Here is a 25,711-nt window from a genome sequence, read left to right as displayed (position 1 = left end):
GGCTTGGGTCGTGATCCCAGGGTCCTGGGATCAAGCCCCATGTCAGGCTCCTTGCTCTGTGGGGGGGCCTGATTCTCCCTCTCCCTCTGCCTGCTGCTCCACCTACTTGTGCTCTCTCTCTCTCCCTGTCAAATAAATAAATTAAAATTTTAAATAAATAAATAAATAAATAAATGAAATCTTGAGAAAAAATCCTAGATTTCTGTGCAAGAAAAGTATCTTGCAATGAACAAAGAATATTTTTGGAACTTTTCAACTTCTTACATGTTTGAGCAAGTCTTTCTTACTTAGGAAGCAACAAGACAAGACAGAAATCCTCTAATGTCAGCTAAAAACAAAATCCATGGGTGTTTAAGTCTGACCCAGAACTTAGTGTTTGTACAGCCAAAATAAACGAACAAATAAAACAAAACAAAAAACACAGGTTTCACAATCAGGTAAATTCAACACTTATTTTTAGTTGTAAGAATAGCCATTTTAAGTACAGAAAGAATAAAAGAGATGAAGAAACCTATAATAGAGCTTGACTGTCACTCAGAAAACATGTTTTCAAAGTCTTGTAAAATATTATGAGTTATACTTTTATTCATGATGCTCTAATTCAGGATTTTAGTTGCATTACTATTAAACACTCGATATATCTTAATGTTACCAATAATACTGATAAACTTACAACCTATACTTAAATTATATCTCCCAAGACTACCTTTAAAAAACTTAAATCCCATTTTGGCATGAACCATTTATTATTTCATTTGCCTTATGAGTTTAAAATATCTGAAAATAAATTTCTCAAAGAAAGATAAGCTATGCTTAACTAATGTTTATTATGTTTTCCAAGAAGAGTTGGCTAAAAAGTTATTTTTGGCTTTTAAATAGAAGGAAAAACCCATGGCACATACCCTGTACCACATACTGCACCTTTTTAGAACTCTGTGAATAAGTAATCTGTAAGGGATGTCTGGGTGGCTCAGTTAAGCAGCCTACTCTTGAGCCCCATGTCAGGCTCTGTGCTCAGTGGGGAGGCTTCTTGAAATTTTTTCTATCTGCCCCTATCCCTGCTTCTGTGTGCCCTCTGCCACTCTCTTTCTCTCTAAAATAAATAAATCCTTTTTTTAAAAAAAGTTATTTGTGAAGTGACTTTTAAACCTACATGGATAAAGTTTTTAAAAATTGAGCAGGAAATTTTAATAGAGGAAAAACTCAAATTCCTCCATCTACAACAGAAATCAGCAAACTTGTGAAAAGGGCCAGAGAGTAAATATTTTAGGGTTCACAAGATAAATAGCCTCTCTCACCATTACTCACCTCTGCCACTGTAGCACAAAGGCAGCCATAGCCAACATGTAAATAAATGGTTGTGGATGTGCGCCAGTAACACTTTATTTATAAAATTAGGAGATAGCCTGAGAGCTACAAGGGTTTGCAGACCCCTTATTGACACTAAAAACCTGCATTAGTACAGATATTCTTTCCCAGAAGGGAAAACGTCACAAAACAGGTTAAAATTCACAGCCAGACACAGTAAGTTTCTGAAAACTAACAAAAATCTTGAAAGCAAACAGACAAAAAGGACACATTACTTACATGGAAGTAATAATACAATAAAAACATTTATCATTAAAAACCACAGGGTTCATTAAGAAGTAGACCATTTTTTTAAGTACTAGAGAACAAGAAATTTGCTGACAAAAATATCCATCAGAAATGAAGGTGAATGGGGCACCTGGGTGGCTCAGTGGGTTAAAGCCTCTGCTTTCGGCTCAGATCATGATCCCAGGGTCCTGGGATTGAGCCCCACATTGGGCTCTCTGCTCAGCGGGGAGCCTGCTTTCCTTCCTCTCTCTCTGCCTGCCTCTCTGCCTACTTGTGATCTCTCTCTGTCAAATAAATAAATAAAATCTTAAAAAAAAAAAAAAGAAATGACGGTGAAATACTTTCTTGGATGAAAGAATACTAGAGAGAAATTTTGCCAGCAAAGCTACTCAAAAAGAACTGCAAAAGAAGTTCATCAAGTATAAGAAAAATCATTTCACGTGCTGTGAAGTGTGTAAACCTGGCGATTCACAGACCTGTACCCCTGGGGGGGGAAAAATATATAGGTTTATAAAAAATAAAATTAAAAAATAAAAAAAGAAAAATCATTTCAGAAAACTTAAAAGAGTATGAGAAATGAGGGAAGACCAACAGATATAGTGAATATAACCAATGATTCTTAGCCTCAGTTCTTTTAAAATATATTTGACAAATGAAAGCAAAACTTATTACATTGTCTGAGAAGGTTTCTAATGTATGTAGATGTAATATACAAGTAAACTAACTTATAAAGAGGGGAGAGCACAATACAGTAAAAAGGTTCCTACATTCCATTTAAAGTGGTAAAGTACTGATTCTAAATACACTGTGAAAAGTATATATATTGCAGTCCCTCAAGTAACTACAAAAAACATATACACATAATTACAGTAAAAAAATAAAAAGTTAAAATAATTAAAGATATCAAATAATGAGGGACACCTGGGGGGACTCAGTCAGGGGAACACATGACTCTTTATCAAAAGCTCGTGAGTTCAAGCCCATGCACCTTGGGAAGACTCTACTTAAAAAAAAATCAGGGGCACCTGGGTGGCTCATTCAAGCATCTGCCTTCAGCTCAGATCATGATCCCAGGGTCCTGGGATCAAGCCCCTCATCAGGCTCTGCTCAGTGAAGAGTCTGCTTCGCCCTCTCCCTCTGCTTCTCCCCCTGCTTGTGCTCTCTCTCTCTGTCAAATAAATAAATAAAATCTTAAAAAAAAAAAAAAGAGAGAGAGAGAGAGAAGAAGTAAAGGAATAGGGAGGAAGTAATTAATAAAATAGAATATTTAATTTAAAATATCAATTACATTAAATATAAACAGCCTATATACATATTAAAATACCAATTGTCACAATGAATTGAAAAACACATATACAATCCAATTCTATGATATCTGTAAGAAACTTTTACCTTTCTAAGAGAATAAAGGTAAGGAGCACCTGGCTGGCTCACTTGATAGTGTCACTCTTGATCTCGGGATTTTAAGTTCAAGCACCACCTCGGGTGCAGAGATTACTTAAAAATACAAAAAACACAGGGCACCTGGTGGCTCAGCAACCAACTTTTGATTTCAGCTCGGGTCATGATCTCAGGGTTAAGTTCAAGCCACACACACACAGAGAAATCAGAGGCCCAGTTAGTTAAGCATCTGACTCTTGGTTTCCACTCAGGTCATGATCTCACGGTGGTGGGACTGAACCCCATGAAGGGCTTCGCACTCAGTGTGGAGTCTGCTTCAGATTCTCTCTCCCTCTCCCTCTATGTCTCCCCCAGCTCTTACTCCACAGGCGCATGAGCTCTCTAAAATAAATAAATAAAATCTTTTAAAAATAAAAATAGGGGCATCTGGGTAGCTCAGTCAGTAAGTGTCTGCTGCCAGCTCAGGTCAAGGTCCCAGGGTCCTGGGATTGAGTCCTGCACTGGGCTTGCTGCTCAGCAGGAAGCCTGCTTCTCCCTCTCCCACTCCCCCTGCTTGTGTTTCCTCTCTGGCTGTCTCTCTCTCTTCTCTGTCAAATAAATAAATAAATAAACTTTTAAAAAATTAATTAAAAATTAAAATAAAAATTTAAAATAAAAATAAATGAAAGTATAAAAATGAAAGGATGAGAAAAGAGATTTCAGGCAAACATTAATTAAAGAAAAGATGAAGTAGCTATACTTACATTAGACAAAGATCAGAGCAAAGAAAATAACCAGAGATAAATGAGGTCATTACATGATAAAAGGACCAATTCACAAAGAAGAAAAAGCAATCCTAAATACATATACACCTAACAGAACTTCAAAACACACACAGCTGGGAACCTAGATGACTCAGTTGGGTAAGCCCTCTGATTTCAGCTCAGGTCATGATCTTAGGATCCTGAGATCAAGCCCCATACGGTGAAGCCTACTTAAGACTCTGGTTTCTTCCTCTCCCTTTGCCCCTGCCCACTCTTAAAATAAAAAAATAAAAAATAAAAAAAATCACATACAGCAAAAATTAATGGAACTGAGAAGAAAAAGGCATCCAAATTACAGCTGGAGACTTCAACACTCCTCTCTAATAGAAGAGTAGATAAAAAAAAACCACCAGCAATATAGAGAAACTGAACACCACCATCAGTGAATAAGATTTTTAAAATACTCCACCTATCAGAAGTAGAATGCACATTCTTTTCAAGTATACATAGAATATTCACCAAGATAGACCATATCCTGGGTCATAAAACAGACTTTAACAAACATATAAGAAGTGAAATTAGGAGTATGTTCTCTGACCATAATGTATTTAAGTAGAAATCAATCACAGAAATATAAGAGGAAATACCTGGAAAATAAACAACATACTTCTAAATAATCCACATGTCAATACACAAGTTTCAGATAATTCAGAAAATATTTTTAATTGGGATGAAAATGAAAATATATCAATGTGTCATATGCAAATAAAGCACTGCTTAGAATGAAATATGTAGGAACTAAATTCTTATACGGGGGTGGGGAAGAAGGTCTCAAATCAATAATCTAAGCGTTCTATTTAAAAAAAAAAAAAAAAAAAAACTAGGAAAAAGGGTGCCTGTGTGGCTCAGTTGGTTAAAGCCACTGACCGCCTGTCTTCAGCTCAGGTCATGGTCCTGGAGTCCCGGGACTGAGTCCCGCACTGGGCTCCCTTCTGTCATGCTCTCTCTCTCTCTCAAATAAGTAAATAAAATCTTAAGAAAAAATAAAAATAAAAAACTAGAAAAAGAAAAGCAAAGTAAATAAATAACAAGCAAAATAAAATTAATAATGATAGGAGCAGGGATTAATGAAAACAAAAATAAAAATAGAGAAAATCAACACAAGCAAAAAAGGGTTCTTTGAAAAGATTAGTAAAATTAGTAAATCTCTAGCCGAGGCTAGCAAAGAAAAAAGACACAAATTACCAATAACATCAAGAAAGAGAAAATACACTATAGATCCTGCAGAGATCGAAAGGAATTAAATAAGAAAATACTATGAACAACACTATGCACATGACAACTTAGGTGGCCAACATAAATAAATCTGAAAACTCAGACTGTCAAAACAAACAAACATGATACTACAAACTTAAAAAGATAATACGGGAATAATAAGTACAGATCTACACATATAAATTTGAAGGTAGAGGTGAAATGTATCAATTGCTTGAAACCACAAAGTACCAAAACTTCCTGTGTATGAAAACAGATAATCTGAATGGAGGAAACTGAATTCATAGTTAGAAATATTCCAAAGAAACCTCTAGGCCTATCTGACTTTATTGCAGAATTTTATCAAACATTTAAGTAACAAGTAACAACAATTCTACACAATTCTTCTCCAATAAAGAGAAGGGAATACTTTCAAACTCATTTTATGAAACCAGCATTAAACCTGAAGCCAAGTCTAGAAAAAGATAGCACAAAAAAAACTATACACCATTATCCCTCACGCATATCGATGCAAACACCCTCCACAAAATAAAAGCAAATGGAATTTAGCAAATATAAAAAGAATAACATGCCAGGACCAAGTACAGTTATAGCAGGAACACTGAACTGGTGCAATATTCAAGAATCAATCAATACAAGCTACCACACACTACAGCTTAAAGAAGAAAACCTACATGAATAGATGCATTCGGTAAAATATAATATCCTTTCAGGATTAAAAAAAAAAAAATTGAGCAAATTAGAAATGAAAGGGAATTTGCTCAACCTGATAAAGGACAGCTACAAAGATCCTAACACTATCAACATAATTAATGGTAAAACACTGAATACTTTCCCCCTAAAATCAGGAACAATCCAAAGACACACTCTCACCATTCCTATTCAGTATCGTATTGGAAATTCTAGCCACTGCAATAAAAAATGAGAAGAATTTAAATGCCATGAAGATTAGAAAGGAACAAATTAAACTGTCCCTATTCGCAGACAACATGATTAACCTATATAGAAAATCTAAAAATAAAAACAAAACTCCTAGAGCTAATAAATGAGTTTAGCAAGGTTATAGTAAACAAAATCAATACATAAAAATCAGTCAACTGTACTTCAATATACTAGAAATCTGAAGCTGAAATCTACAAAAACCAGCTTATGATAGATTTAAAAATATAAAAATAAGGGCGCCTGGGTGGCTCCATTGGTGAAGAATCTGCCTTTGGCTCAGGTCATGATCCCAGAGTCCTGGGACTGAGCCACGCATTGGGCTCCTTGTTCAGCAGGGAGCCTACTTCTCCTGCCTGCCATTCCCCTGCTTGTGCTCTCTCTTTGTGTCAAATAAATAAAATCTTTTTTAAAAATGTTAATACTTAGTTATATACAGAAAGTATGCAGAATATGCATGCTGAAAAGTATGAAAGAATAGTTAAAGAAATCAAAAACTTAAATGAAACCACGGTTAGGGACTGGAAGAGTCAATATAGTAAAGATGTCAATATCCCCAAATTACTCTAGAGATTTGATGCAATTTCTATCAAAATCCCAGCAGGAGAGGCACCAAGGTGGCTCAATCGGTTAAGCTTCTCACTCTTGATCTCTACTGAGGTCCTGATCTCAGGGCTGTGAGTTCAGGCCCCACTGGTGGGCTCCACAATGAGTGGCTCAGTCGGTTAAGCGTCTATCTTTGGCTCAGGTCATGATTGTGGAGTTGTGGGATGGAGCACCATGTTGAGCTCCCTGCTCAGTGGGGAGTCTGCTTCTCCTTCTCCCTATGCCCTTCCCCCTGCTCGTGCTCCCTCTCCCTCCTCTTGCTCCCTTTCTGTCTTAAATAAAATCTTCTTAAAAAAATAAAATTTATTTGAAAAGACAAAAGAATTGGAACATCTAACTGATAAAGAATAAAGTTGGACAGGGGTGCCTGGGTGGCTCAGTGGGTTAAGCTTCTGCCTTCAGCTTGGGTCATGATCTCAGGGTTCTGGGATCGAGCCCCGCATCAGGCTCTCTACTCAGTGGCGAGCCTGCTTCCTCCTCCCTCTCTCTCTGCCTACCTCTCTGCCTACTTGTGATCTCTGTCAAATAAATAAATAAAATCTTAAAAAAAAAAAAAAGAATAAAGCTGGACAAATCACATTACATGATTTTTTTTAATTTTTTTTTAAAGATTTTATTTATTCATTTGACAGACAGAGAAAATGTCCTTCCTTTTTACCATATTTTGTTTATCCATAGATCCATCAATGGACACTTGGGTAGCTTCTACTTTTGACTACTGGGAATAATGCTGCTATGAACACAGTGTACAAATATTTTTTCAAGGCCCTGCTTTCAATTCTTTGGGGTATATACCAAGATGTGGAATTGTGATACCATAAAATTACCAAAGTAATTTCAATTGTTTGAGGAAACACCATACCATTTTCCGTAACACCCGCACTATTTTACATCCACCAAGAGAATACAATACAAGGGTTCCAATTCTCCACATCCTTGCCAACACTTATTATTATATTTAATGATAGTCACTCTAATGGGTGGGAAGTGGTATCACACTAGATTTTAATTTATATTTCCCAAAATATTAGTGATGTTGACCATCTTTTTATGTGCTTTTTTGGCCATTTGTATTTCTTCTCTGAAGAAAGATCTATTCAAGTATTTTGCTCATTCCTTAATTGGGTTGTTTATTTTTTTGTTGTTGAGATGTTAAAGTTCTCTATACAGTCTGGATATTAATTTTTTATATATACCTAGATATGTGATTTGCAAGTATTTTCTCATATTCTGTGGTTTGCTGTTTTAATCTGTTGATAGTGTCTTTCAATGCACAAGTTTTCATTTTGATGAAGTCCAACTTGTCTATTTTTTCTTTGGTTGCCTGTGCTTTTGATGTCATATCCAAAATATCACTGCCAAATCCAACGTCATGAAGCTTCCCCCTTTGTTTTCCTCTAAGAGCTTTCTAGTTGTAGCTCTTCCATTTAAGGGTTCAACTTCATTCTTTTGCAAAGTGGATATCCAAGTTTCCTCAGCACAATTTCTTGAAGAGATTGTCCTTTCCCCCACTGAATGGTGTTGGCCTACTTACAAAAACCATTCGCCACATATGTGAGGGCTTATTTCCGTGCTCTCTATTACATTAGTCTACACCAGTACCACACTGTTTTGGTTACTGTAAAACTGTATTAAGCTTTGAAATGGGAGTCCTCCAACACTGTTCTTCTTCTTCAAAGAATGCTTTGTAGAATCCCTTGAGATTCTACATGAATTTTAGGTGGGTTTTTCTATTTCTGCAAAAAACATCGCTGGAATTGTGACAGAGATTGCACTGAATCTGTAGAAACACTTTGGGTACTATTGACTTTTTAACAATATACAGATAATAAGAAATGCTTATAAGGATGCAGAATTAAGTGGAACTCATATATTTTTAATGAAAATACATAATGGCACAGCCATGCTAGGTTGGACAGTTTCTTGTTTAAGATTTTTTTTTTTAATTAATTTATTTGAGAGAGAGAAAAGACACGAGCAGCGGGGAGGAACAGAAGGAAGGGGAGAAGCAGACTCCCCACTGAGCAGGAAGCCTTAGGAGGGGCTTGATCCCAAGACCCCAGAATTATGACCTGAGCTGAAGGCAAACACTTAACAGACTAAGCCACAGGCACCCTGGTTTGACAGCTTCTTGTAAGATTAAACATACACTTACCAAATGGTCCTGTAATCCCATTTCTACGTATTTACCCTAGAGACATAAAATCTTACATTCACACAAAACTTTACTCAAATGTTTATAGTAGCTCTATCCATAATCACCAAGCTGAAAACATACAAGTGTCCTTCATTGAGTGACTGACTAAACAAATGATGACACATCCATACAATGAAATACTGTTTAGGTATTTAAAAAAAAAAAAAATGGGGTGCCTGGGTGGCTCAGTGGGTTAAAGCCTCTGCCTTCAGCTCAGGTCATCATCTCAGGGTCCTGGGATGGAACCCAGCTCTCTTTCTCTCTCAAATAAATAAACTCTTTAAAAAGTTAAAAAAAAAATTACACACATACACATATTTATTTATTTATTTATTTGACACAGTGAGAGAGGAAACACAAGCAGGGGTAGTGGGAGAAGGAGAAGCAGGCTTCCGGCTGAGCAGGGAGCCTGATGTGGGGGTCGATCCCAGGACCCTGGGATCATGACCTGAGCTGAAGGCAGATGTTTAACAACTGAGCCACCCAGGTGCCCCTAAAGAACTTTCTTTAAAAATATATTCAACAATAGAAAAAAGCAAAAAGACTTTTTTTCTTTGCTCAAGGGCCACTTTGGAGAGACTCTCCCAGACCACCTCACAGCACAAATGTGCCCATTTCCAACCTCATACCAGCTCTAATTTCTTAACAGCATTTATCACCGCTTGGTACAGTGTGTGCGAATTACATCTCTTCCTACCAAATCATGAGTTCTAGCAAAGCCAGGACTTTGTTAACTAGTTTATCAACAGCGCCTGACACACAATAAATGTTTTTGAATAAATGAATCATTTTCTATGATTTTGAAGAACTTTTTAATATATTAAAACTAAACTATGTGGTAAAATACAACAGTCTCACAGTTTTGTTTGTTAACACAAACGAAGTGTAAACAAAGACAGTTCGGGCATGAAACTAGTTGATCTGGTACAGATAACCCAGCCATCTCTACCCTTCATACCCCCATTTTCCCCTACCTTACTCCTGCCCTTAGTATGAGGTCACTGTCCTTGGCTATAGTGGTATCTTGGTAATTAAGTATCACAGCACTTAGCTGGTTCAAAAATCAAACAAAACTGAATTACAGCAGAGAAGGACAAAATAGAAAGCAGGAGAAATTTGGTCCTTGATATATCCCTGCTGTTTATAAGAATATTTCATTATACAGTCATTTAATACAATTTAAAACACAATGAGGTAGATTTTAGTAGCAGATAAACTAACTTCGGAGGTTTCTCTTACCCTTAAAATTAAAGGTAAATAGAATACTATTCAATTTAAATGAAACCTGTCTCTAGTGTAATCCCAGGCTTATCAAACAAACTTACTCATGAAGTTTGAACCTCTAAACCTAGAAGCACATTAGAATAACCTGGCATTGTGTTAAAAAAAAAATAAAAAAATAAAAGAAAAATTAAAAAAAAAAAAAAAAAAAGTATGCCTGGGCTCCACTCCAAACCACTTACGTCAGAATTCTGGGACCCAAGGGGTGCCTGGGTGGCTGTCAGTTAAGCATCTGACTCTTGATTTTGGCTCAGGTCATAACCCTGGGGTCGTGAGACAGAGCCCCATGTGGGGTACCTTGCTCTGGGCGCAGTCTGCTTCAGATTCTCTCTCCCTCTACCTCTGCTCTTCCCCCTCCCCTAAATATACGTGGATGGTCTCTCTCTCAAATAAATAAATAAATAAATAAATAAAATCTGGGGAGAAAAAAAATACTGGGACCCAAGCAGAATATTTTTTTGAAATTCCCCTGATGACTCTGATGAGCAATCAAGGCTGAGGACACACTGCCTTATGCATCACCCCAGTCTTAATTCTCTCCCACTTCATAAATCAAAGTACAGAAACAAATCATGAACTTAAATCATAGCTTAAATTCTTGGCACCCACAATAAATCTCAAAGAAAACATTCCTATCTGGCCCATTCTAACACTTCTATCGTTTCCCCTAAAGAGTAGGCATTAATGGGGCGCCTGGGTGGCTCAGTTGTTGAGTGTCTGCCTTCGGCTCAGGTTATGATCCCAGAGTCCTGGGATAGAGCCCCACATCGGAATCCCTGCTCTGTGGGAAGCCTGCTTCTCCCTCTCCCACTCCTCCTGCGTGTGTTCCCTCTCACGCTGTGTCTCTCTGTCAAATAAATAAATAAAATATTAAAAAAAGAATAAACCTTAATATCTCTCCTAAAATACATCCCTGATTTAAACACGCAAATGAGACCACAATTACTCCTTTTAGAATCACTGCTCTTGTCACAAGCTATTTTATACAGCAATTACTTTATTCTATAAAGTATATATACCTCTATTATCTCCTTTTTTATTCTATAAAGTATATATACTTCTATTATCTCCTTTTTTATAACCAAGGAGTTCATCTTTTATTTATTTATTTATTTACGGTTTTATTTATTTACTTGACAGAGAGCAAGTGAGCACAAGCAGAGGGAAGGGACAGAAGGAAAAGGAGAAGCAGACTCCGCACTGAGCAGGCAGCCTGACTCCGGGCTTGATCCCAGGACCCGGGGATCCTGACCTGAGCAGAGGGCATACACTTAAGCAACTGAGTCACCCAGGAGGCCCAAACATTCATCTCTTGATCTCAGGGTTGTGAGTTCAAACCCCCTCTGGATGTGGAGCCTACTTTGCAAAAAAAAAATTATAAAATAAATAAGTAAATAAAAATAATTTAAAAAAAAAAAAAAGGAATCACCAGCCCATTTTAAAGATGGTAACTCTCAGAAGTTATCTTGTCAAAGTCATAAGGCCATGGACAGTATAATGCACATATCAGAAAGGTACCTCCTGGGGCACCTGTATAGCTCGGTGGGTTAAGGCCTCTGCCTTTAGCTCAGGTCCATGATCCCAGGGTCCTGGGATCAAGCCCCACATTGGGCTCTCCGCTCAGCAGGGAGCCTGCTTCCTCCTCTCTGTCTGCCTGCCTCTCTGCCTACTTGTGATCTCTGTCTGTCATATAAATAAATAAAATCTTGAAAAAAAGAAGAAAGGTACCTCCTGCCTACTCCGCTGTTCTTACAAACTATATTACAGCAATCTATTGCTGTTTATAGTCTATCTGTAGTTACAGCCAACTGCTGCTAAAGACAAAGTACCAAATTTTAACAACTTAAGTATGGTTACAAGTACAAATTGCCAGTTAAACAAGGTTATAATGGGTGCACATTTACTTCTGCTCCCTCCCAAGTCTCACTAAAAAGATAATAAAGAGGGCATTAAACAAACCCACAGAAACAAAAAGAACAAGTTAGGGGATAATAACAAAAAAATTTTGAAGTTAGAGGCCAGACAGAAGAGCCTTAACAGACTAATATGCCCTGGGAAAATCTCAAAGCTAAACCAGCAGGGAGGAAAGGCCAAAGCACCTGTGCTATAGTAGGTTTTTCAAAGACATATTTATTTATTTTAGAGAGAGAGTGAGAGATCGCATGTAGGCGTGCAAGGGCGGGGAGTGGCAGAGGGAGAGAATTTTCAAGCACAAATCCCTGCTCAGCAGGGAGCCTGCCATGGGGCTCCATCTCGCAACCCATGAGATCATGACCCGAGCTGAAACCAAGAGTCAAGACGCTCAACCGACTAAGCCACCCAGGCGCCTGGGCACCCCTGTGTTGCAGTATTTTTCAAATTACATAGTAATAAGTCTAAAATAAAAATTATTTCAAAGTAGTAGCCTTTTGCAGTATTTTCTCAACCAACGCTAAAAACACAGCTCCTCTAATAACAGATCACTAAATTTTTTACCTTAAACTAGGAGTTCTCGCACTGAAAATTATGGTAACCACAGGTCAAAGGGACCAAATCCAAGATCCTCAGGCTATTTCATCACTCCCACCCTTGTGCTCTGCACCCCTACCAATGTGCTTATAACAAACACCACCTGCTTCTCTTACTCGTGCTGTTCCCTCTACCTGGCTAACTCCTTTTCTTTCAAGAGCCAAGATATCACCTCCTCTAAAAGCTTTCCAAATGGAGAGGCAGTGGGGATTTTAAATTCATCTTATTATCCCTATATGGCAGAAAAATACTTGTTGAATTAACTATAATTAAGAACAACAATACAAAAGTAACACTAGTGTGCTTATGGTGGATTAAGCAGTACCTACATGTATCAGTTTATTTAATCTTTCCAATAACCCATGAGTTAGGTGTGCAGAGAGAGGTTAAGCATCTTGCCTAAGGGCACAGATAATAAGTGGTGAATCATGAACTGAAATGCAGTCTGGCTCCAGAACCAACATCCTTAACCACTAGGCTCAGCTTTCTCTTTAATTGCCAATGTCTTCCCAATCTGTGTTCCCAAATCCTGAAGCTTCAACTTTGAATTCCCAAAGCCTTCTGGACATCTCTACTTGGATGTCCTTCAAGAACTGCAAAATTAACACAACCAATGTCACTATCTCCCTCTTGCTCCCAACCTCCTCCAACAAAAACTACTTACCACATCTTCTTGTCTTACTTCAATTAATAAATACCATTCATCCAGTTACCCAAAGTAGGAACCCATGCATGAGTACTTTTCACCTATCCATCTCTCTCATCCCCACAATCACCAAAAATTATGGTTCCTACCTTTCAAACTAACTTACACAAAGCTCTCATCACGTCTCATACCTGGGCATTAGTTTCAAACCTCTCTAAAAACAAATTTTATTATGAAATAACCTACAATGGCTCCCTACCACTGACATCATGTCAAATTTCTTTTTTTTCCTAAGAATTTATTTTATGTTTTAAGAGAGAAAGAGAGAGTGTGCACAAGCAGAGGGGAGAGGCAGAGGGAGAGGGAGAAGCAGACCTCCCAATGAGCAGGGAGCCTGATGCAGGGCTTAATCCCAGGACCCTGTATTCATGACCTGAGGTGAAGACAGATGCTTAAAGCAACTGAGCCACCCAGGCGCCCCTCAAGTAAGATTTCTTAAAAAAACATATTATGATCTTGTCTTTGCCTATCTCTCAGCTTCAACTCTAACCATACCCTCACACATCCTAAACTCTCAACTGGTTTCCTTCAAAAACTTCTCTCTGTTCCTTGACTTTACCATGTTTTAAAAGACCACAATGTTGGGGCGCCTGGGTGGTTCAGTGGGTTAAAGTCGCTGCCTTCGGCTCAGGTCATGATCTCAGGGTCCTGGGATCAAGCCCCACATCGGACTCTCTGCTCAGCGGGGAGCCTGCTTCCCTTCCTCTCTCTCTGCCTGCCTCTTTGCCTACTTGTGATCTGTCAAATAAATAAATAAAACCTTTAAAAAAAAAAAAAAAAGACCACAATGCCTCCACACAAGCAAGCACCCTAGCTTAAAATGATGATCCCTATAACGTTCCCTCCCACCATCTCATCTTTCAAAATGAATCATAAAAGCAACCTCCTTTGAGAAGTCTTCTCTGTTTCCCTCAGGTTGAAGAAACTACCTCCTGTGTACTCACACAGCACTCTGCGTATCTATGTTATAGTACTTATAACATTACACTAAAATGATTTACCTAGGGGCAGCCATTAACCAGCTGCCTTTGGCTCAGGTCATGATCCCAGGGTCCTGGGATTGAGCCCTGCATTGGGCTCCCTGCTTGGTGGGAAGCCTGCTACTCCCTCTCCCACAACCCCCTGCTTGTGCTCCCTCTCTCACTGTGCCTCTTTCTGTCAAATAAATAAATAAATAAAATCTTAAAAAAAAAAGATTTACCTAAACACATCGCCAAGCATGCATTCAAAGGCCAAAATGTTGCCTTGATTCTTTTGTGCCCCCGTCTAGCATACGTTCAATAAATGTATAAATAAATATAAATCAACTAGTTCTTCACATTACCTTGCTCTTTTCACAATTTTAAGTCCAAAATCAATTAACTTACATAGTCTATATCTCTCCTGGAATACAAAAGTTATTATAATTATGTCCATTATATTTCAGTCACATTTCCATATACACGGAAAACTGTAAGAATACTGCCACTTCAACCACATATCTGCAGCAAAAATGTCTGCAGTATTTAAATAGCCACTGCTACCAAAAGAATGAAAACACAATAAAAAATACTTTGAGCTTGTATATATATATGTATACGACCACTTTCTAGGGTAGACACTATTACTATTCTCATTTTATGGGATGAACTTCAAGATCAAACAGAACCAAGGTTTAATCCCAAACTGTTTGGATCCAGAAGCTGATATCTTATAGAAACCCTCAGCAAGTCTATAACTACAAAAAGACTTAAATTATTGTTAGAGAAAAACCATCCTTGAACAGATAATAGTTAGGAAAAGATTGGAGAACATAAAATTTGGATCAATTTTTCTTGCTCTAAAAACAGAGCAAAATATTTTTTTTAATTTTAATATAAATTCACTCTAATTAACTGTGGGAAAATGTTTTGTTAGTAAAACAGCAAACCGGGGCACCTGGCTGGATCAGTTGGTAGAGAATGCAACTCCTGGTCTCAGGTTTGTGAGTTCAAGCCTCACACTGGGTACAGAGATTACTTAAATATAAAATATTAAGGGGTGTCTGGGTTAAGAGTTTGACTCTTGGTTTCAGCTCAGGTCGTGATCTCAGGGTCATGAGACGGAGCCAGGCTCCATGCTCCCCATACAGTCTGTTTAAGACTCTCTCCCCAGGGCACCTGGGTGGATCAGTCATTAGGCATCCGCCTTCGACTCAGGTCATGATCCCAGGGTCCTGGGATGGAGCCCCACATCAGGCTCCCTGGAGCCTGCTTCTTCGTCACCCTCCGCCAGCCACTCCCCTGCTTGTGAGTGTAGGCGCGCGCTTGCTTGCTCTGTCAAATAAATAAGTAAAATCTTTAAAAATAAAAGGGGGGGAGGGTGGTGCCTGGGTGGCTCAGTGGGTTAAAGCCTTTGCCTTTGGCTTAGGTCATGATTCCAGGGTCCTGGTGCTCTGCTCAGCGGGGAGCCTGCTTCCCCCTCTCTCTGCCTGCTTCTCTGCCTACTTGTGATCTCTGTCAAATAAATAAAACAAAATCTTAAAAAAAGAAAAAAAAAAAGAACTCGGATGTATTCAGGAGACAACTATCTTCTAGGGCTACTGAAATCCCAACTCTATATTGTGTTCATTATCTTTCATAAAAGAATAACTAGAAAGAGATTCGGTTTACCTTCCCAAGGTAAGTCAGGAAATAGGAAGTTGTATGAATCATTTACAATTTCCAAAACAGACCTACAGGAAGATTTTACATTTTATCCAAATTAGCGCAAGGCTTAATTTCAGAAATAGTAAAAAAATATTTTCTACCTCTAACAAAGTGATAATAAGTATGAATTTGATCCCAAAAAAATATTTGAGAAATACACAGGGTAACCTAACTAGTCTTCTATGCTCCAAAACTTCTTAGAGCAGGCAGCTCTGGGCTTTAAGTCTGAACAAGAAGCTCAAAACAAACAAAAAATAAATATGTAAAAATTCTCCCAATCTGAACTCCACCACAACTGGAGTAGAGTACAGTGATCTTTCTCTCACTTATGACCATCGTGCAAATTTCTCATATCTAATCAAAGTCAATGTCAAAGGGAAATATTCACAAAGAAATCTGAAACTAGATTATTTGTCTAAAAACACTGAGCAGGGGCACCTGGGTGGCTCAGTGGGTTAAAGCCTCTGCCTTTGGCTCAGGTCATGATCCCAGGGTCCTGGGATTGAGCCCCGCATCAGGCTCCCTGCTTAGCAGGGAGCCTGCTTCCCCCTCTCTCTGGAAGGACAGAGGACAACCAAGATGTCCTTCCCCCTCTCTTCCGCCTGCCTCTCTGCCTACTTGTAATCTGTCAAATAAATAAATAAAATCTTTAAAAAAATAAAAATTAAAAAAATAAAAACGCTGAGCAGCTCTGGAGTTTCCTCCAGGTGACAGAAATCTGGAACCCACTTCAGAAACTGTAGACACGATGTACACATATGCTACAACATCTACTGATTACTACCCACACACATTCATCCTCAGTTACTTATTTACAGTGTATGAACAATCCGTGTGCACAAAGAACTAGTAATACAACAGTCTTAACTTCATTCTGACGTTAAGCCACACCAATACACTGAAAGACATTCTTCCAAATAGAGATAATATTCGTCACCAGCATTTACATTTCCATGTACACTTCAATGATACCTATCTGTCCTCTGTATATAAACACTAAGTCAGTGACCATTTTTTAAAGTAATAGTGAGAAGCATGGCAATAGCAAGTACCCATGAACCTTAGGAGAATTAACATTCACTATGTACATATGCCAAGCAGCATTAGGCACTTTAAACATGTTTGCCACTTAATCTATACAACCATTCTATTAAATGTTCATCTTAATTTACAAAGGAAAAAGCTGAAGTTCAGGAAGTTTAGAGACTGAGTTAGTAAGTGAGCTAAAATTCAAAATTCAGGAATACCTAAAATATAAACACCCATTCTCTTTCTATGTGCCCTCAAAAAAGTTTATTAAAAAAGCAAACAATACAAAATGTACTATATTTAGGGGAGGAGGGCACTATTTTAGAAATCAAGAGAAAACACCACCAGTAATTAAATAAGAAAATACTAAATAGGTACACCTGGCTGGCTCAGTCAATAAAGCATCTGACTCTTGATCTCAGGGCCATAAGTTCGAGCCCCATGTTGGGTGTAGAGATTGCTTAAATTAAAAAGAAGGGAGGGAGGGGAAGGGAAAGGAAATAAGGGAGGGAGGGTGGGGGGAAAGATAAACTGAAGAAATGAGAAATACCTTACTCTTACATCAAAGCAAAAACTGGATGGATTTTGCTGGATGGTAAAAGGTGGTAAATAGGAAAAATTCCTAAGTTCAAATTTAGGGTGAAGTTCAAAAGATTTAACACAGAATATCAAAAAGGTTTAAATAAAAAAGAAAAAAGAGTATTTACGAAGATTTACAAGTAAATAGAAGAAATATTTTTGAACAGTAAACACACGTTCTGTTCAAAGAACTTTCCATGTACTAACACTCCTAATAATTAGGACAATTATATCCCCCTTTTGCAAATGGGGAAACTGGAACAGAAATGTTAAGTAATTTAGTCAAGGTTACACAGTTAAATTGGGAGGTGAGGGAAAGCAGAAATTGGGATCTTAACCTAAGCCAACAATCTCCACAACCAGGCTCCTTCCTTTACGCTAAATTGCAGGAACAAACTATAGCTAAAGAGAGGAACAAGCCTAGTAATACAAACAATATGGTCAAGTGGTGTATGGAGAGCTATTTTGATTTTCAAAATCCCAAGTACACAAATTAGCCTGTGAAAAGATGTCAGCATCCTATGTCATTAGGGAACTGCAAATTAAAACAATGAGATACCACTACACACCTATGATTAGAATGGCCACAATCCAGGGCGCCTGGGTGGCTCAGTCAGTTAAGTGTCTGTCTTCAGCTCAGGTAGTAATCTCTGGGTCCTGGGACTGAGTCCCGTATCAGGCTCCCTGCTCATTGGGGAGCCCATTTCTCTCTCTGCACCCCCCATGCTTGGTCTCGCTTTCTCTCAAAAATAAATAAAAATACTTTATGAAAGAAAAAGGAATGGCCACAATCCAAAACAGAAAAATAGCAAATGCTGAGAAGGATGTGGAGCAACAGGAACTCTCATTCACTAGCACTGGGAAAACAAAATAGCACAGCAGCTTTGGAAACAGTTTGGCAGTTTCTTACAAAACTAAACATAATCCTAACACTCAATCTGATATTCGTGCTCCTTGCTACTTGCCCAAATGAACTAAGAACATAAGTCCACAAAAAAACCTGCACACAAATACTTATAGCAACTTTATTCATAACTGCCACAACCTGGAAGCAACCAAGATGTCCTTCAGTAGGTGAATGGGTAAATGAATTGCGGTCCATCCAGACAATGGAATATCATCCAATGCTAAAAAGCAAATGAGCTACCAAACCATGAAAAGACATGGAAGAACTTAAATGCATATTCTTAACTGAAAGAAGCCAAACTGAAAAGGCTACTGTATAATTCCAACCATATAACATTCCAGAAAAGGCAGAACTATACAGTCAAAAAATCAGGGAATGGCAGGGGCAAGAGAGAGAGACAGGTGAATGGGCAGAACAGAGAGGATTTTTATGAAAGTGAAACTATTCTTTTTTTTTTTTTTTAAGACTTTATTTATTTATTTAACAGAGATCACAAGTAGGCAGAGAGGCAGGGGCTGGGGTGTCCTGGAGGGAAGCAGGCTCCCTGCTGAGAAGAGAGCCAGAAGCGGGGCTCGATTCCAGGACCCTGAGATCATGACCTGAGCCTAAGGCAGAGGCTTAACCTACTGAGCTACCCAGGCACCCCTGAAAGTGAAACTATTCTATATGATATATCCATTTTTCACAACCCTCAGAATGTACAACACCAAAAGTAAACACTAATGTCAACTACAGACCTGGGTGATAATGATGTGTTAATGCAAGTTCACTGATCATAACAAACACACTGATAGTGAAGGGAGGTTGTGTGTACAGAGGGAACAGGAGGTATTTAGGAACTCTAGACACTCTGGTAAATTTTACCATGAACCTGAAACTGCTCTAAAAAATAAAATCTATTTAAGAAAAGAAAGGGGGGGAAAAGGTGTTTATTTAGCAATTGGTATGTAAGGAAGCACCTATTTAACATACTCATTAGCCTCTATACACAATTGAAAAGTATTTATTAGTATTTTGCACTGGGCATCCTGAGGAAGGGATATAAACAAGAGGACATGTTCCTTCCCACAAAGAGTTTTAAATATAGTTAAATGGACATCCTATATTCACAAAAAGCTAAATGGAATTTAAATAGTCCAAGACAGAAAACATACCACAAACAGTAAGTTGCCAAATTACTAAAATAGACATTAAGAGGACAACATGTGCGTAGGGGTTCAGTGGATCGCTTCAGACAAATAGAATCAGGAAGTTAAGATTTGCTCTAGGACCTAAAAAATGGCTAAGATATGCCTGGAGGGGACTGGTGCATTCCAAGAAAGAACAAAACTACCCAGTTAGGAAAGGAAATGAAATGAACCAGTTCACAAAACTAAATAGGGAGACAAGACTAGAGAGATTGGTAGAAGTCAAAGAATGCCAGGCCAAGGAATCAGCCTAAGAACACTAATATTCTTAACTCTTAAATGCTAAAAAGGAGCAACTTGCCTAACCTATGTTATACCCGATGGCTCTTAATCTAACGAAAGTGTATTTACAAACACTGTATATCAGATACAGATATATACTAGAAGACACAGCCAAAAATTCACCACCTCTGCTACCCAACTGAATATATATATACATCCTCCTCCCATCCTTCAGTTTTCAATCTACTCTAGAAAGCTACCCATAATCCTACAACCTAACTCATTCAGAAGACACCTATCACCCAATAAAACTCCAAATGGTTACATCATTCTTTTTCCCTTCACACAAAGATGTCTTTCCTCTAGGGTAAAAAACAAAGTAGCTCCTTGCCCCTTAACTGGAAAGAGGGGTCATCTTAGGACCATGGTCACTACTGGCACCTTCTCCTCATTCTATTTATAGGACTGTCACCCTCTATTAATCATTAAAAGCAAACCTCCTAAATAAGTATGTAAAATACATACATATAACAGGCAAGACAAAAAAAAAAAAAGCAGCATTTGCTCCCCAATCACCCAAATAGATGACATACATAAGACTCTATACAACCTCTGGTAATTATCAATAACTGCAATTCTCATAAATGAAAACATTTCAGATTTTGTCCACTGTTACTTTCAAACCTTTTCTGTAATCCTTTTGTTTACCATAGACTCTTCCACATATTTCAAATCATATACTCAAACTTCAATGTGCGGGCATCCCAACTATATCCAATCCCAAACTTTTCTAATTAACAAATTCCCCATCATATGCCAGCTAAGTTATCCCAAATCAATGATGTATGCATGTACCTTTAATCTTGTGTTAAAATCCTCAAACCTTCCCCTTTAGGAATCTACCACTAGAGTGACTATTTTCTCCCCCTTTCATAACAGACACACTCATACATGCCCAATTTCCTCAACCACATTATTTTTCTCAAACATAGGCTCCGAGCATAAAAACTCCCCATTAGACTCCTTTCTATCAAAAGCATTTTAAACCTTCCATTAATATGGCTTTTTATAAAAAATTCAAATATATATATTATAACACCAATTGGTCAAAGTTTAAAATCATGAAAGACAGTATTAGATATTGTTTAAAGATACAAGTGTATGCTAAAAAACTAAAAACGTGTGAAAACAATAAAACCAAATTAAGAAGAATGCTCATGGGGGAAGGAGGATTGGAGGAATATAATCCAAGAGACAGAGAGGAGGCTTCAACTTTCTAATGTTTTATTTCATTAACAGAATCAGGAATACATGGTTGTTCATCTTATTCTTTATACCTTTCTATATCTGAAATATTTTGAGTTTAAGAAGAAAGATATCCAATTACTAATTAGTATCTCCCACTCATACACAGAGACAGGTTGTTACGTCCAAAATGCAGTTACTACTCATAGTTACATCTGAGACACCCCTCCTGTCCTTTACCTAAGCCAAGAAAAGAAAAATTACAAGGCTACAATCCAAAACTTTCCCTTAGACATATCTTAGATATGGTCCAGGCTTATATTCTGTAGCTATATACAATCCATTTCTTTCACAACTCTCATATTGACAAAAGTTAAATCTCTTACTTTATTCTTCTATCCCTACACTACTATTAACTTACATGCCTTATTCCATAGCAAACCAGAATAACGAACTTATTTGTGTATGTTACTTGTGTATGTTAAAAATTTGTGTCTGTTAAAATTTAAGTGAATTGTTTAGCCACATAACTAATCTACTTTGCTGAATGCAGTCATACACACCTCTGTGCACGAGTCTAACTCACTCATATACTAACTTTTCTATCTCAATTTATAACATCTAAATTAAACCATACATCATTCAACCGCAAATGAAATGTCATCTCACCAAACACAGTTTAGCCAGAGTTAATTCCAAAACACTCCACTCCAGTAGACAGAGCGTTCACCTAATGCATAAAGGCCCGTCCCTGGAACAACGTTTACTCCACCCAGAAGTGCTCTCCTCCACTGTGGAGACTCACACATACCTCCGAATCCTAACTTTCAGCCCGCTGTGGTAAAACAAGGAGGGCCTGAAGTTTCACCTCATCACGAACCCAAAGGAATCTATATTTCATACACTGCAGGCTCTGAGTTTCTCATCACTAGGGAGTAGAAGTTGGAAGCCCCGAGCTAGGGGACAAGGTCTAGTCTTCCATGGCGTCCGCCTGAGTCCTGAAGTCGTCGACGGTACAGTTCAGGCAGCCGGCCCGCCTACTTCCCTCCCCACCCCCACTCCAGGCGCACCCCACCCCCACCTCCGGCGCGAAGCGGGCTGTACATCCCTGCACCTGCGGGTCGTACGAACAGCCGAGTATCCTCTTCTCTCCACCGGAGAGAAGGTCTTGGATGCCGGCTCCGACACTGGCCTCCCGCCACCAGGCTCCCACGTCGGGACCAACCGGGCGACCCGTTCGCTCTCTGATCTAGCAGAAGGCAGCACCGACACCTTCTCCAAAACTGACCCGGGGGCCTGCCCTTCTCAGGTGCCGGGCTCCGAGGCCTCCTCACTCACCTCTCCCAGAGGACCAACCTAAACCGGACACTCAAGGCCCGAAAGGCAACTCCCACCACTCCCCGACCCGCCAGTCTTTTCTTCCCACCTGCAGCCACAGAAAAAGCTAAGCCCCACGGTCTTCCTCCACCAGCTTCCGGGCCTCGGATCACAGGCAGGCCTGAGCCCCCAGCCCTGCCCTCCGCCACCCCATTCCCGTCACGCCGCTTCCCCTCCACCGGAGGCCGAGCCCCGGGGCTGGGCGGCTTCCTTCCCCGGCATCCCGCGGGCCCGGCTCCTCCCGCGGCGGGCCCGGCCCCCGCCCGGCGTGCCGCACACTCACCGCTGAGCGCTGAGGCCTGCAGGGTGGCCCCCGAGGTGCCGTCGATGACTTTGATGGTCCCACGACTGGTGACGGCTAGGATGGCGTTGAGCGCCGGGTGGTAGGAGAGGCTGTGCAGCCCGTCGGCGTCGCAGCGCATACAGCCGTCTCGCAGCACCAGCCACTCCGAGACCCCGGCCGCTCCCGCCCCTGCCGCCGAGGAGCAGCCCGGGCCCGAGGCCGCCGCAGCCGCCATCTTCCGGCCTGCGCTCAGCACAATCACACTGGGAAGCGGCTCAGTGACAGTCCCGGGAGGTGCAGCACCGCCGCCAGTCACCATCCGGGGCCAGGGGGCAAGCGGAGCGCGTTAGCCGGAAGTGAAGTCAGGCGCCGACACGCACGCGGGACGTCGGCCGTGCGCCCGGAGGGGCCAAGCTCGGAGGGAGGTTGGCGGGGGAGGGGGAGAAGGAGCGAAAGAGGCGGGACCTGGGGAGGGGGCGGGTAGCGGGTGGCTGGAGCATGCGCGGGAGAGCTGGCGCGTGCCATGCGCCCCGGGTCCCGCCCGCTTCTCGTCCGCAATGTCCCAGTTTTTTGTTGTTTTTTTTTTTTTTCTCCTGAGCCTGGGGAGTGGCCGCTGCCTGGGCCCCGCCCCACTCCCTTGCTCCTGGAGATGGGGGTTGGGCTCCATGTGTTTCCGCTAGGCGGGGATCCTGGGCAGGGGGACGGCGCCGAGGTCCTCCGCGGGCGTTCCAGCTGCGTCCGCACGGCTTCCTGTAGGAGCTGTGCGGCTGTTTGGTTGTGCGCGGGAGAAGACCCCAGAGTTCGGCTCTAGTCTACAAGTAAGCAGTCTGAAAAACCTCTGGTCTGGATTGGGGGAAACCAAAGGACCTCAGTACCTTGTGCCGACTGCACGCCGCCATTCCCAGATCTTTTTGTTGAACAGAAGTGCCAGACTGGAGGTGCTGGAAGTATATTATTTAGCTTAATGTCTTCATTCACGTCACAAACAACTCAACTTATGTGAATTGTTAATACATGTGTGGGGGTGTTGTGGGGCCGGGAAGAACTGTAGTCAAGTAAATTTACTAATCATATGCTTAATCTTTTCACTTAAAAATAAGTATTACGGGTGCCTGGGTGACCCAGTCGGATAAGCGCCTGCATTTGGCTCAGGTCATGATCCTGGAGTCTTGGGATGGAGCCCCACATTGGGCTTCCTGCTCAGTTGGGCGATTCTCCCTCTCCCTCTGCCTACCGCTCCCCTCACCCAGCTTGTGCTTTCTGTCAAATGAATAAACAAAATCTTAAAAAATAATAATAATAATTATTATTATTAGATTCACACTTATAAACACAGTACAGACCTCTGTGGTCTGCCTCTCCAAAAAATCATAATCCCTATCGAACTCGAAAAAACAGGGGCCTAGGACACCTGGGTAGCTCAGCCAGTTAAGCGTCTGCCTTGGGCTCAGGTCAGGATGCCAAGGTCCTGGGATCAAGCCCCTCATTTTTGGGCTTCCTGCTTCCCCCTCTGCTATCCGCTCCCCCTGCTTGTGCTCTCTCCCTCTGTGTCAAATAAATAAACAAAATCTTAAAAAAAAAAACAAAAAACTGGACAAACTCAATTTAGGAACTTCTATAAAATACCTGACCAGTGTTCCTCAAAGTTGGAACAGAAAGGCCCAATTTACCCAGTTTCCCCAAGAGTTACCTGTTACATACGTTTAGTACAATATCAAAAGCAGGGATTTGACATTTGAATGGTGTGTGTATAACTCTCTGCCATTTTATCATGTGTAGATTGCTATACCACAATCAGGATACAGAACTGTATGTTCTTGGGATCATCCCATTATCTCGAAAGCCTAAATTCTTCTTTAAAATCTCAAGTGCTGTTGAGAGGATTGGGTGAAATGTGTGGAATAGCATCTGACACACAGTAGGTGCTCAATACAAATTATGAAAGCTAATTGTCTTCTCACATTCCTGCATATTTCCTTCAGGAATCTTCGTAGATTATCCCAACAACATCTTAAACCTGCTTATTTGTATGCAAAGTTGTATTTATGTAATCTATCCATTCCATTTTGGAATGGCAAATATGCCATTTTTATCTGATGTTGGGCAGCAACATACAATAAAGTGGAATACCCAAGTATTAAAGTCTTCATGAATATATGATTTGAGTCACTGTGGCTTCATGTATCAGCTCTATCTATGAACCTGGGCAAGTCACTTAAACATTCTGAGACTGGGGCACCTGGGTGGCTCAGTGGGTTAAAACCTCTGCCTTCAGCTCAGGTCATGATCTCAGTGAGGTCCTGGGATCTAGCCCCACATCGGGCTCTCTGCTCAGCAGGGAGCCTGCTTCCTCCTCTCTCTCTGCCTGCCTCTCTGCCTACTTGTGATCTCTCTCTCTGTCAAATAAATAAATAAAATCTTAAAAAAAAAAAAAAACAACATTCTGAGACTGTTCCACCAAGTGTCAATTGGAAATGATAAAATTATTTGCCCTACTTAGGTTTGTTATAAGACTTGTAAATTGTAAAACTTATCAAAGTACTTGTAAACTGTAAAAACGAAAACACAGAGGTTAAGGCTTGTCCAAGTTCTTCAAGCTTGTGAGGAGGGGTTAACAGCAAGCTAGAGTTTGAGTTTAGGCAGCTTGACTCCAGAACCCAGACTCCTAACTTAACCTCCTGTTCAAAATTTCAGTGCCTTGAGGTTAGTAAAGTATGCAAATAGTCAAATTTAAATGTAATTGGGGGTATCATTCTTAAAGTGTTTTATATCTCAGGACACAAGCAGAAACTAAAAACTGCCATTTCAAAGTTGTTTTTTGTCAAGATTCATTTGTGCCAAATTTTTTCATTAATCTAAAAGGGTACCTGAATAGGACTTTTTTTTTTTTAAGATTTTATTTATTTATTTGACAGAGATCACAAGTAGGCAGAGAGGCAGGCAGAGAGAGAGAGAGAGGGAAGC

General features: G+C 40.0%; 1 protein-coding gene across 9 annotated transcripts in view; it reads right to left on the bottom strand.

The window, feature by feature from the left end:
* BIRC6 (baculoviral IAP repeat containing 6) overlaps positions 1-23,081 on the bottom strand; it is a 218,531-nt gene extending 195,450 nt beyond the window's left edge. For 7 of the 9 annotated variants that reach the window (XR_004385497.1, XM_032881852.1, XM_032881858.1 and 4 more), the window contains exon 1: positions 22,748-23,081. Coding sequence is in view for 8 of the 9 variants with exons in the window: in XM_032881852.1 (XP_032737743.1) it covers positions 22,748-23,066 (319 nt within the window). In the remaining variant the exon portion in view is untranslated. The remainder of the gene's footprint in view (positions 1-22,747) is intronic. The other 2 variants (XM_032881850.1, XM_032881853.1) reach the window with 1 other exon arrangement.
* Positions 23,082-25,711: the final 2,630 nt, after the last annotated feature.

The sequence above is a fragment of the Lontra canadensis genome, unplaced genomic scaffold (genome assembly GCF_010015895.1).
Source record: "Lontra canadensis isolate GAN:19392208 unplaced genomic scaffold, GSC_riverotter_1.0 scaffold78, whole genome shotgun sequence".
Lineage (NCBI taxonomy): Eukaryota > Metazoa > Chordata > Mammalia > Carnivora > Mustelidae > Lontra > Lontra canadensis.
This window is presented reverse-complemented; position numbering and strand designations above follow the sequence as displayed.